Source organism: Oncorhynchus nerka, linkage group LG9b (assembly GCF_034236695.1).
Source record: "Oncorhynchus nerka isolate Pitt River linkage group LG9b, Oner_Uvic_2.0, whole genome shotgun sequence".
NCBI lineage: Eukaryota > Metazoa > Chordata > Actinopteri > Salmoniformes > Salmonidae > Oncorhynchus > Oncorhynchus nerka.
Window position 1 is genome coordinate 42,948,225 of NC_088424.1, and position 13,026 is coordinate 42,961,250.

A 13,026-nucleotide genomic window follows, 5' to 3' on the forward strand; every position below is an offset into this window, starting at 1 on the left:
TGGTGGTAGTAGTAGTACTAGTGGTGGTGGTAGTAGTAGTACTAGTAGTGGTGGTAGTAGTAGTACTAGTAGTGGTGGTGGTAGTAGTAGTACTAGTAGTGGTGGTAGTAGTAGTAGTACTAGTAGTGGTGGTAGTAGTACTAGTAGTGGTGGTGGTAGTAGTAGTACTAGTAGTGGTGGTAGTAGTAGTAGTACTAGTAGTAGTGGTGGTAGTAGTAGTACTAGTAGTGGTGGTAGTAGTAGTAGTACTAGTAGTGGTGGTAGTAGTACTAGTAGTGATGGTGGTAGTAGTAGTGGTGGTAGTAGTAGTAGTAGTACTAGTGGTGGTGGTAGTAGTAGTACTAGTAGTGGTGGTAGTAGTAGTACTAGTAGTGGTGGTAGTAGTGGTGGTGGTAGTAGTAGTACTAGTAGTGGTGGTAGTAGTAGTAGTACTAGTAGTGGTGGTAGTAGTACTAGTAGTGGTGGTAGTAGTACTAGTAGTGGTGGTGGTAGTACTAGTAGTAGTAGTAGTAGTAGTAGTAGTAGTGGTGGTAGTACTACTAGTAGTGGTGGTGGTAGTAGTAAGGACATCAAGAAGTCTGACAGACAGTAAAAAGTATTCCCTCACAAAAGGACACCTGACTTTTTGATTTGTTGGTAGGACAGAGGTAGACACAAAAGATGGAGAGAGTTTGCTGAAATGGCAGGGGCCAGATTCGAATTCACGCTGCAGTGGTATATGTGATCCGGAGGCAACGGCTTAGACAGCTAGACAACCATAGGCCACTCCAACAGACATTTGTGGATAGCAGCGTGGTCTGAGACTACAATGAAAGCTAGTGTGGGAGGGGGAGTCTTGCAAGGCCACATAGTAGTGGCTTAATTTAGACCGTGGGTTAAATTATCAAGGGTTATCTCTGGGGAAAAGAGAGTGCTTTGGGCAGGGTAGAGAGAGAGGGGAAGAGTGAAGTTGCCTCTAGTCTAGATACTGAGCAGAGTTCAGTTCGGCAGGGGCTGGGCGATATGGGCAAAATATCATATCACAATATGTTTGATGTTTTTTTAATGTTTTTGAATTTAAAAAGTTCTAAATATGCTTTATGAGTAGCTCATGACCTTAGGGTGGCAACACATACATTATAAGTTAAATGTAAATAAGTGATTTCAATGGGGCCTTGTCCATTCTGATTGTTTTATACTGTTTAATGAAACTTCAACCAAAAGTTGGAATTTAGTGGGCACTTTGAATACAATGTTTGACATGACAACGAATGAAAAGGCCAGGGAGGGGCTCTTGTGGCACTGTAGGAACCAAAGTGTTGGTCAGTGTTTTCCAGTGGACCCTAAATCATGTTACATTAAATGTGTTCTCTTACTGTAGCTTTGATGTAGGGAAAATATTCATTCTTCGCCTATTCCTCTCTGATTTAGAATATACCGTACCATTGCACAAACAACATGCTGATCTAGGCCGACAACACTACTGGTATCAGGCTGTATTAGCTAGCTAGCTACGTCTGCTCTGAAATAAGTACATTTAGCTAGCCAGCTAACTAGCGATTAGCATTAGCTAACACAATTTATTTTAGCCACAACTTGCTAAGAAAAGATACACACACTGATAGTGTAATTATAGAACACTTGTGGATTTATATTGCGATGCAAAGTGGAAAGCAGCATCGTTGTCACCAACATGCAGATTGTCACTGAAGTAGTTGTTACTTTTGAATTTACAAGGTGATGAAAGCGCACAGTGATCTTGACGCTCCTTTCCAATAAATATAAAGGGTCTGAGTGATATGATGATCGATGCTTGACTGCCGTTTGACAAATACAAATATTTTTTATCTTATCCATAAAAGTCTCATTATAATACACTAGACTACCCGCATTGTATCTTTGAGCGTTTGGCTAGAGAGCACGTGTCCAGACCAGAGTAGACACATTTGAAAATGTGTGTGTGTGGAAGAGAGAGGGAGAGTGACGACAAATAGCGAATGGAGTAAACCATAAAAACTGACATTACTAAACATGGCGGAGAAGCGTAACACATTTTAACAAACCAAACGTTGAAATACTGTTATACAAGGTAAATAAAACAACACAAACCGGTCCGTGCATCAACCCCCCTTTACCCTCCCACTGTCAGTAACAGACCCCCCTTCATCCTACAGTTAAAGCCTCTCCAGGATTTGGGGAGGGTATTACAGCTTATCTTAGATCTTCTACCTGGAGGGGGAGGCTCTAGCTTTAGGATGAAGGGTGAAGACCAGTTGCCTCAGGATGGAGAGGGGTCTGTTACTGACGACAGTCCCCAGGGGCCTCCCTCACGTGTCCCTGTGGTGTCCCTCTGTCTGCAGGCGTTACCTGAAGCACAAGCGTGATGACAGCGTGGAGAAGCAGGACGAGGAGACGGTGGACGTGACACCCATCATGATCTCTGTGTTCGTTGTCATGTGCTGCTCCATGCTGGTGCTGCTCTACTTCTTCTACGACCAACTGGGTACGACCTGGATCTATACCTGTCTCTACCTGTCTCTACCTGCCTCTACCTGTCTCTACTTGTCTATACCGGTCTCTACCTGCCTCTACCTGTCTCTACCTGTCTCTACTTGTCTCTACCTGCCTCTACCTGTCTCTACCTGTCTCTACCGGTCTCTACCTGTCTCTACCTGTCTCTACCGGTCTCTACCTGTCTCTACCTGTCTCTACCGGTCTCTACCTGCCTCTACCTGTCTCTATACCTGTCTCTACCTGTCTCTACTTGTCTCTACCAGTCTCTACCTGTGTCTACCTGTCTCTACCGGTCTCTACCTGTCTCTACCTGTCTCTACCTGTCTCTACTTGTCTATACCGGTCTCTTAATCTAGTCTATGACCACCTGTATATACACCTGTACCCATCTATACCTGTCACTAGCTGTCTATACCTGTCTCTACCTGTCTCTACCTGTCTCCTGTCTCTACTTGTCTATACCGGTCTCTACCTGCCTCTACCTGTCTCTACTTGTCTATACCGGTCTCTACCTGCCTCTACCTGTCTCTACCTGTCTCTACTTGTCTATACTTGTCTATACCTGTCTCTACCTGTCTCTACCTGTCTCTACTTGTCTATACCTGTCTCTACCTGTCTCTACCTGTCTCTACCTGCCTCTACCTGTCTCTACCTGCCTCTACCTGTCTCTACTTGTCTATACCGGTCTCTACCTGCCTCTACCTGCCTCTACCTGTCTCTACTTGTCTATACCGGTCTCTTAATCTAGTCTATGACCACCTGTATATACACCTGTACCCATCTATACCTGTCACTAGCTGTCTATACCTGTCTCTACCTGTCTCTACCTGCCTCTACCTGTCTCTACTTGTCTATACCGGTCTCTACCTGCCTCTACCTGTCTCTACTTGTCTATACCGGTCTCTACCTGTCTCTACCTGTCTCTACTTGTCTATACTTGTCTATACCTGTCTCTACCTGTCTCTACTTGTCTATACCTGTCTCTACCTGTCTCTACCTGCCTCTACCTGTCTCTACCTGCCTCTACCTGCCTCTACCTGTCTCTACCTGCCTCTACCTGTCTCTACCTGTCTCTACTTGTCTATACCGGTCTCTTAATCTAGTCTATGACCACCTGTATATACACCTGTACCCATCTATACCTGTCACTAGCTGTCTATACCTGTCTCTACCTGCCTCTACCTGTCTCTACTTGTCTATACCGGTCTCTACCTGCCTCTACCTGTCTCTACTTGTCTATACCGGTCTCTACCTGCCTCTACTTGTCTATACTTGTCTCTACCTGTCTCTACCTGTCTCTACTTGTCTCTACCTGTCTCTACCTGTCTCTACCTGCATCTACCTGTCTCTACCTGTCTCTACCTGTCTCTACCTGCCTCTACCTGTCTCTACCTGTCTCTACCTGTCTCTACTTGTCTCTACCTGTCTCTACCTGCCTCTACCTGTCTCTACCTGTCTCTACTTGTCTATACCGGTCTCTTAATCTAGTCTATGACCACCTGTATATACACCTGTACCCATCTATACCTGTCACTAGCTGTCTATACCTGTCTCTACCTGTCTTTTAATCTAGTCTATGACCACCTGTATATACACCTGTACCCATCTATACCTGTCACTAGCTGTCTATACCTGTCTCTACCTGTCTTTTAATCTAGTCTATGACCACCTGTATATACACCTGTACCCATCTCTACCTGTCACTAGCTGTCTATACCTGTCTCTTAATCTAGTATATGACCACCTGTATATACATCTCTACCTGTCTATACCCATCTCTACCTCTCTATACCTGTCTCTACCTGTCTATACTTGTCTCTTAATCTAGTCTATGACTACCTGTATATACATCTCTACCTGTCTATACCCATCTCTACCTCTCTATACCTGTCTCTACCTGTCTATACCTGTCTATACCTGTCTCTTAATCTAGTCTATGACCACCTGTATATACATCTCTACCTGTCTATACCTGTCTATACCTGTCTCTTAATCTAGTCTATGACCACCTGTATATACATCTCTACCTGTCTATACCCATCTCTACCTGTCTCTACCTGTCTATACCTGTCTTTCTGCCTTTACTTGTCTCTCTGCCTTTACCTGTCTCTCTGCCTTTACTTGTCTCTCTGCCTTTACCTGTCTCTCTGCCTTTACCTGTCTCTTAATCTAGTCTGACTACCTGTATATACACCTGTACCCATCTATACCTGTCTCTACCTGTCTCTACCTGTCTCTTAATCTAGTCTGACTACCTGTATATACACCTGTACCCATCTATACCTGTCTATACCTGTCTCTTAATCTAGTCTATGACCATCTGTATATACACCTGTACCCTTCTCTACCTGTCACTAGCTGTCTCTCTGCCTTTACTTGTCTCTCTGCCTTTACCTGTCTCTCTGCCTTTACCTGTCTCTTAATCTAGTCTATGACCACCTGTATATACATCTCTACCTGTCTATACCCACCTCTCTCTACCTGTCTATTCCTGTCTCTACCTGTCTATACCTGTCTCTTAATCTAGTCTGACCATCTGTATATACACCTGTACCCATCTCTACCTGTCTATACCTGTCTCTACCTGTCTCTTAATCTAGTCTGACCATCTGTATATACACCTGTACCCATCTCTACCTGTCTCTACCTGTCTCTACCTGTCTCTTAATCTAGTCTATGACCACCTGTATACAAACCTGTACCCATCTATACCTGTCTATACCTGTCTCTCTGCCTTTCTCACTGGTCTACATTCACTTATCTCTGTCTGTGTAGTGTCTATGATCATTGTTGTATTCTATCCTCTCTGTCTGTGTAGTGTCTATGATCATTGTTGTATTCTATCCTCTGTCTGTGTAGTGTCTATGATCATTGTTGTATTCTATCCTCTCTGTCTGTGTAGTTTATATGATCATTGGGATATTCTGCCTGGCCTCGTCTGTTGGCCTGTACAGCTGTCTCTGGCCCTTTGTTAGGAGACTCCCCTTCGGGAAGTGCAGGTGAGAGACTTACCATCAACCTAACAAATATCTGTTCATAATCACCAGGAAGTAGCCCACAATCAACCTAACAACAACACAAATCACAAGAGGATTACACAATCAATCCCAAAAAATAAAACAGAAATTGAATCAAAGCAAATAGTTTACTCTCCTCCATCTATTGTTGTATTTTTTAAATTGATTTACTTTTTCCAACTTCTTCCTGATGTGTGTGTGTGTGTGCAGGATCCCTGAGAACAACTTGCCTTACTGCCACAAGAGGCCTCAGGTCCGCATGCTGCTGTTGTCAGCCTTCTGCATCGGAGTCAGCATCACCTGGGGTGTGTTCCGCAACGAAGACCAGTGAGTATTAGGGTGGCAAAATTCCGGAATATTCGGAAAGTAACTTCTACAAAATTCCGGAATATTCGGAAAGTAACTTCTATAAAATTCCGGAATATTCGGAAAGTAACTTCTATAAAATTCCCAGGTTTTCCATAAATCCCAGTTAGAGGATTCCCGGATTTCCTGCTTATTCCTGGAATCTTCCAACCGTTTTACTGGTTGTCTACACTGGAGGGATGAGTAATGTTGCCTGAGACCTGAAGACTGGCTTGAGCCTTTAGCTCCCAGATCTAATGAATGCTTAGGCATCAGGTTTCAGCTCCGTGGTCAACATAGTCTTCCTGAGGCGTTTATTTTGTTCTTAGGTGGTAGATCAGATTTAATATTGCAGATACATTGTAGCCTCCATCAATGTAATTGTCTGCATAATTTTCAATCCCCCATATACATTTTTTTTAATGTATATACGTACATATCTTTTAAAAATATATTTTCCTTTATCATTTTCAACTAACCCTACCACCCCTCCTCTAATGGGAGTAAACTAATGAACAACAACTTTAAACTGAGATATGACAAAAATAAACAGGTATTTTCCTTTCCAAGGTAGCAAGATCTTATCTATTTTTGCTAACTTTCTATACAAATTTATTGGAGTGAGATCATTTCTTTCTTTCGGGATATGTGTGTCCACATCACCGTCAGACCATTTTATTGGTAAACTACACGGTAATGTAAAAGTTGTATTTTTCTGTGATCCAATATGTAATATAGTAAGCTTATCATAATATCTGACAATACCTTTTAATTATATGCTCTATGCATTTTGCTAGAATTTTTGCATCACAACACTGAAGTGTAAGAGGCCTCCAATTTTTGAAGTGGACTGGATCTTTATATTTACCACCTGGATTCTGTTTCAGTAATAATGAAATCAGACCTTCTTGTTGCATGTCCGATAATCTACCATTTTATATAGGAGTGGTTAAAACATGCTAATAATGGTCCTCTGAGTATATAAAAAAATGTTTTGTATACAGCACCAGTCAAAAGTTTGGACACACCTACTCATTCAAGGGTTTTTCTTTATTTTTGTTATTTTCTACGTTGTAGAATAATAGTGAAGACATCAAAACTATACAATAACACATATGGAATCATGTAGTAACAAACAAAGTGTTAAACAAATAAAAATATATTTGAGATTCTTCAAAGTAGCCACCGTTTGCCTTGATGACAGCTTTGCACACTCTTGGCATTCTCTCAACGAGCTTCACTTTGAAGGGGCTCCCACATATGTTGAGCACTTGTTGGCTGCTTTTCCTTCACTCTGAGGTCCAACTCATCCCAAACCATATCAATTTGGTTGAGGTCGGGTGATTGTGGAGGCCAGGTCATCGGTTGCAGCACTCCATCATTGGCCAAATAGCCTTTACACAGCCTGGAGGTGTGTTGGGTTATTGTCCTATTGAAAAACAAATGATAGTCCCACTAAGCGCAAACCAGATGGGATGGTGTATCGCTGCAGAATGCTGTCGTAGCCATGCTGGTTAAGTGTGCCTTGAATTCTAAATAAATCACTAACCTGAAACCGTGGATGGCGGCATTCGCGCAAAACTGAAAGCGCGATCCACCGCATTTAACCATGGAAAGAGGTCTGGGAATATGACTGAATATAAAGAATGTAGTTATTCCGTCCGCAAGGCAATCCAACAAGTGAAATACTAGTACAGGGACAAGGTGGAGTCGAAATTCAACGGCTCAGACACGAGACGTATTTGGCAGGGTCTACGGGAAATCACGGAATACAAAAAGAAAACCAGCCACTTCACGGACACCAACGTCAAGCTTCCAGACAAGCTAAACACCTTCTTTGCCCGCTTTGAGGATAACACAGTGCCACCGTCGCGGCCCGCTAACAAGGCCTGCGCCTCTCCTTCTCCGTGGGTGACGTGAGTAAAACATTTAAACGTGTTAACCCTCGCAAGGCTGCTGGCCCAGATGCCATCCCTAGCCGTGTCTTCAGAGCATGCACAGACCAGCCGGCTTGTATGTTTGCGGACATATTCAATCGCTCCCTATCCCAGTCTGTTGTCCCCACATGCTTAAAGATAGCTACCATTGTTCCTGTACCCAAGAAGGCAAAGGTAACTGAACTAAATGACTACCGCCCCGTAGCACTCACTTCTGTCATCATGAAGTGCTTTGAGAGACTAGTCAAGGATCATATCACCTCCACCTTACCGGCCACCCTAGACCCACTTCAGTTTGCATACCGTCCCAACAGGTCCAAAGACGATGCAATCGCCATCCCACTGCACACTGCTCTATCCCATCTGGACAAAAGGAATACCTATGTAAGAATGCTGTTCATTGACTACAGCTCACCATTCAACACCATAGTACCATCCAAGCTCATCATCGAGGTGGAGGCCCTGGGTCTTAACCCTGCCCTGTGCAACTGGGTCCTAGACTTTCTGATGGGCCGCCCCCAGGTGGTGAAGGTAGGAAACAACATCTCCACTTCACTGACCCTCAACACTGGGGCCCCACAAGGGTTCGTGCTCAGCCCCCTCCTGTACCCCCTGTTCACCCACGACTACTTGGCCATGCACGCCTCCAACTCAATCATCAAGTTTGCAGACGACACACCAGTAGTGGGCTTGATTACCAACCACGATAAGACAGCCTACAGGGAGGATGTGAGGGCACTCGGAGTGTGGTGTCAGGAAAACAACCTCTCACTCAACATCAACAAAACAAAGGAGGTGATTGTGGACTTCAGGAAACAGCAGAGGGAGCACCCCCCTATCCACATCGAAGGGATAGCAGTGTAGAAGGTGGAAAGTTTTAAGTTCCTGGGCGTACACATCACGGACAAACTGAAATTGTCTACCCACACAGACAGTGTGGTGAAGAAGGCGCAACAGCGACTCTTCAACCGCAGGAGGCTGAAAAAATGTGGCTTGTCACCCAAAACCCTGACAAACTTTTACAGATGCACAATCGAGAGCATCCTGGCGGGCTGTATCACAGCCTGGTACGGCAACTGCTCCGCCCTCAACCGCAAGGCTCTCCAGAGGGTGATGTGGTCTGCACAAAGCATCACCTGGGGCAAACTACCTGCCCTCCATGACACATACAGCACCCAATGTCACAGGGAGGCCAAAAAGATCATCAAGGACATCAACCACCCGTGCCACTGCCTGTTCACACCACTACAATCCAGAAGGCGAGGTCAGTACAGGTGCATCAAAGCTGGGACCGAGAGACTGAAATCACCTTATATTCAAGGCCATCAGACTGCTAAGCAGCAATCACTAACTCAGAGAGGCTGCTGCCTACATTGAGATCCAATCACTGGCCACTTTAATAAATGGCTCACTCGTCACTTTATACAAAGCCACTCTAAATAACGCCACTTTAATAATGTTTACATGTCTTACATTACTCATATCACATGTACACTACCGTTCAAAAGTTTGGGGTCACTTAGAATTGTCCTTGTTTTTGAAAGGAAGGCACATTTTTTTGTCCATTAAAATAACATCAAATTGATCAGAAATACTATTGTAGCTGGAAACTGCAGTTAAAAAAAAAAATGGAATATCTACATAGGCCCATTTATCAGCAACCATCACTCCTGTGTTCCAATGGCACGTTGTGTTTGCTAATCCAGGTTTATAATTTTAAAAGGCTAATTGATCATTAGAAAACCCTTTTGCAATTATGTTAGCACAGCTGAAAACTGTTGTCCTGATTAAAGAAGCAATAAAACTGGCCTTTTTTAGACTAGTTGAGTATCTGGAGCATCAGCATTTGTGGGTGCGATTACAGGCTCAAAATGGCCAGAAGCAAAGAACTTTCTTCTAAAGCTCGTCAGTCTATTCTTGTTCTGAGAAATGAAGGCTATAATTCCATGCGAGAAATTGCCAAGAAACTGAAGATCTACTCCCTTCACAGAACAGCTCAAACTGGCTCCAACCAGAATAGAAAGAGGAGTGGGAGGCCCCGATGCACAACTTAGCAAGAGGAAAGTACATTAGAGTGTCTAGTTTGAGAAACAAGACAAGGATATCCCTGCCAGCCAAACCATCCCTAACCCGGACAGCGTTGGGCAACCCGGTCGCGGCTGGCTGCAACAGAGCCTGGGCTCGAACCCAGAATCTCTGATGGCACAGCTAGCACTGCGATGCAGTACCTTAGACCACTGCGCCACACGAGAGGCCCGATATTTTATTTTATTTTTATATATTAATATAAAACAAATCTACATACTTCACTTTGGTTAGTGGAGATGGAGGAGACTGAAACAAAAACATATGCTTAAAGTCCTTCACTTCCTCTTTCAAAATGTAATTTGGTGAATCATGGGTGACTCTCATTTGTAACAAGTTTCAGTAAATAATTTTTGGTAGCATTTCTGTATTTAAGATGACAAAATAATTGTCCTTGGAGCTCAGAGACAGGATTGTTTTGAGGCACAGATCTAGGTAAGGGTACCATTTGAAGGTCCCCAAGAACACAGTGGCCTCCATCATTCTTAAATGGAAGAAGTCTGGAACCACCAAGACTTCCTAGAGCTGTCCGCCCGGCCAAACTGAGCAATTGAGTTCCTCTGTGGAGATGGGAGAACCTTCCAGATGGACAACCATCTCTACAGCACTCCACCAATCAGGCCTTTATGGTAGATTGGCGAGACGGAAGCCACTCCTCAGTAAAAGGCACATAACAGCCTGCTTGGAGTTTGCCAAAAGGCACCTAAAGGACTTTCAGACCATGAGAAACAAGATTCTCTGGTTTGATGAAACCAAGATTGAACTCTTTGACCTGAATGCCAAGCGTCACGCCTGGAGGAAACCTGGTACCATCCCTACGGTGAAGCATGGTGGCGGAAGCATCATGCTTTGGGGATGTTTTTCATCAGCAGGGACTGGGAGACTAGTCAGGATCGAGGGAAAGATGAACAAAGCAATGTACAGAGACCCTTGATGAAAACCTGCTCCAGAGCGCTTAGAACCTCAGACTGGGGCGAAGGTTCACCTTCCAACAGGACAACGACCCTAATCACACAGCCAAGACAACGCAGGAGTGGCTTCGGGACAAGTCTCTGAATATCCTTGAGTGGCCCAGCCAGACTTGAACCCAATTTAACACCTCTGGAGAGACCTGAAAATAGCTGTGCAGCAACTCCCCTCTTCCAACCTGACAGAGCTTGAGAGGATCTTCTGAGATGAATGTGAGAAACTCGCTAAATACAGGTGTACAGGTGTGCCTCCGCCATGTATATCTCACTAGGTCAGGATACTAAACCTCCTCCATGTATATCTCACTAGGTCAGGATATTAAACCTCCTCCATGTATATCTCACTAGGTCAGGATACTAAACCTCCTCCATGTATATCTCACTAGGTCAGGATATTAAACCTCCTCCATGTATATCTCACTAGGTCAGGATACTAAACCTCCTCCATGTATATCTCACTAGGTCAGGATATTAAACCTCCTCCATGTATATCTCACTAGGTCAGGATATTAAACCTCCTCCATGTATATCTCACTAGGTCAGGATATTAAACCTCCTCCATGTATATCTCACTAGGTCAGGATACTAAACCTCCTCCATGTATATCTCACTAGGTCAGGATATTAAACCTCCTCCATGTATATCTCACTAGGTCAGGATACTAAACCTCCTCCATGTATATCTCACTAGGTCAGGATATTAAACCTCCTCCATGTATATCTCACTAGGTCAGGATACTAAACCTCCTCCATGTATATCTCACTAGGTCAGGATATTAAACCTCCTCCATGTATATCTCACTAGGTCAGGATACTAAACCTCCTCCATGTATATCTCACTAGGTCAGGATATTAAACCTCCTCCATGTATATCTCACTAGGTCAGGATATTAAACCTCCTCCATGTATATCTCACTAGGTCAGGATATTAAACCTCCTCCATGTATATCTCACTAGGTCAGGATACTAAACCTCCTCCATGTATATCTCACTAGGTCAGGATATTTAACCTCCATGTATCCACTAGTTCTAATATATCCATGACATTTGTGATTTCCTTAAGAGCATGAGGTTGATAGGATGTAGTGTGATTTCCTTAAGTGCATGAGGTTGATAGGATGTAGTGTGATTTCCTTAAGTGCATGAGGTTGATAGGATGTCGTGTGATTTCCTTAAGTGCATGAGGTTGATAGGATGTAGTGTGATTTCCTTAAGTGCATGAGGTTGATAGGATGTAGTGTGATTTCCTTAAGTGCATGAGGATTGATAGGATGAGGTTGATAGGATGTCGTGTGATTTCCTTAAGTGCATGAGGTTGATAGGATGTCGTGTGATTTCCTTAAGTGCATGAGGTTGATAGGATGTAGTGTGATTTCCTTAAGTGCATGAGGTTGATAGGATGTAGTGTGATTTCCTTAAGTGCATGAGGTTGATAGGATGTAGTGTGATTTCCTTAAGTGCATGAGGTTGATAGGATGTAGTGTGATTTCCTTAAGTGCATGAGGTTGATAGGATGTAGTGTGATTTCCTTAAGTGCATGAGGTTGATAGGATGTAGTGTGATTTCCTTAAGTGCATGAGGTTGATAGGATGTCGTGTGATTTCCTTAAGTTGATGAGGTTGATTTCCTTAGGATGTTGATAGGATGTGATTTCCTTAAGTGCATGAGGTTGATAGGATGTAGTGTGATTTCCTTAAGTGCATGAGGTTGATAGGATGTAGTGTGATTTCCTTAAGTGCATGAGGTTGATAGGATGTAGTGTGATTTCCTTAAGTGCATGAGGTTGATAGGATGTAGTGTGATTTCCTTTACGGTCCATAGAGATATTTAAAACTATATTATAATCTCCCACCATAATAATTTATTTTATTTTTAATTTTTATTTTATTTAACCTTTTATTTAACTAGGCAAGTCAGTTAAGAACCAATTCTTATTTACAATGACGGCCTACCAAAAGGCAAAAGGCCTCCTACGGGGGACGGGGGATTAAAAATACAAACAAAAGTAATAAAATATATATATATAGGACAAAACACACATCATGACAAGAGAGACAACACTACATAAAGACAGACCTAAGACAACAACATAGCAAAGCAGCAACACATGACAACACAGCATGGTAGCATCACAACATGGTAGCAGCATAAAACATGGTACAAACATTATTGGGCACAGACA

General features: G+C 43.3%; 1 protein-coding gene across 2 annotated transcripts in view; it reads left to right on the forward strand.

Annotated features, from left to right (window-relative positions):
• Positions 1 to 13,026, forward strand: part of sppl2 (signal peptide peptidase-like 2) — a 31,626-nt gene that overhangs the window by 5,260 nt on the left and 13,340 nt on the right. For both annotated transcript variants that reach the window (XR_003861867.2, XM_029647252.2), the window contains exons 6-8: positions 2,340 to 2,482; positions 5,396 to 5,492; positions 5,721 to 5,837. Coding sequence is in view for 1 of the 2 variants with exons in the window: in XM_029647252.2 (XP_029503112.1) it covers positions 2,340 to 2,482; positions 5,396 to 5,492; positions 5,721 to 5,837 (357 nt within the window). In the remaining variant the exon portion in view is untranslated. The remainder of the gene's footprint in view (positions 1 to 2,339; positions 2,483 to 5,395; positions 5,493 to 5,720; positions 5,838 to 13,026) is intronic.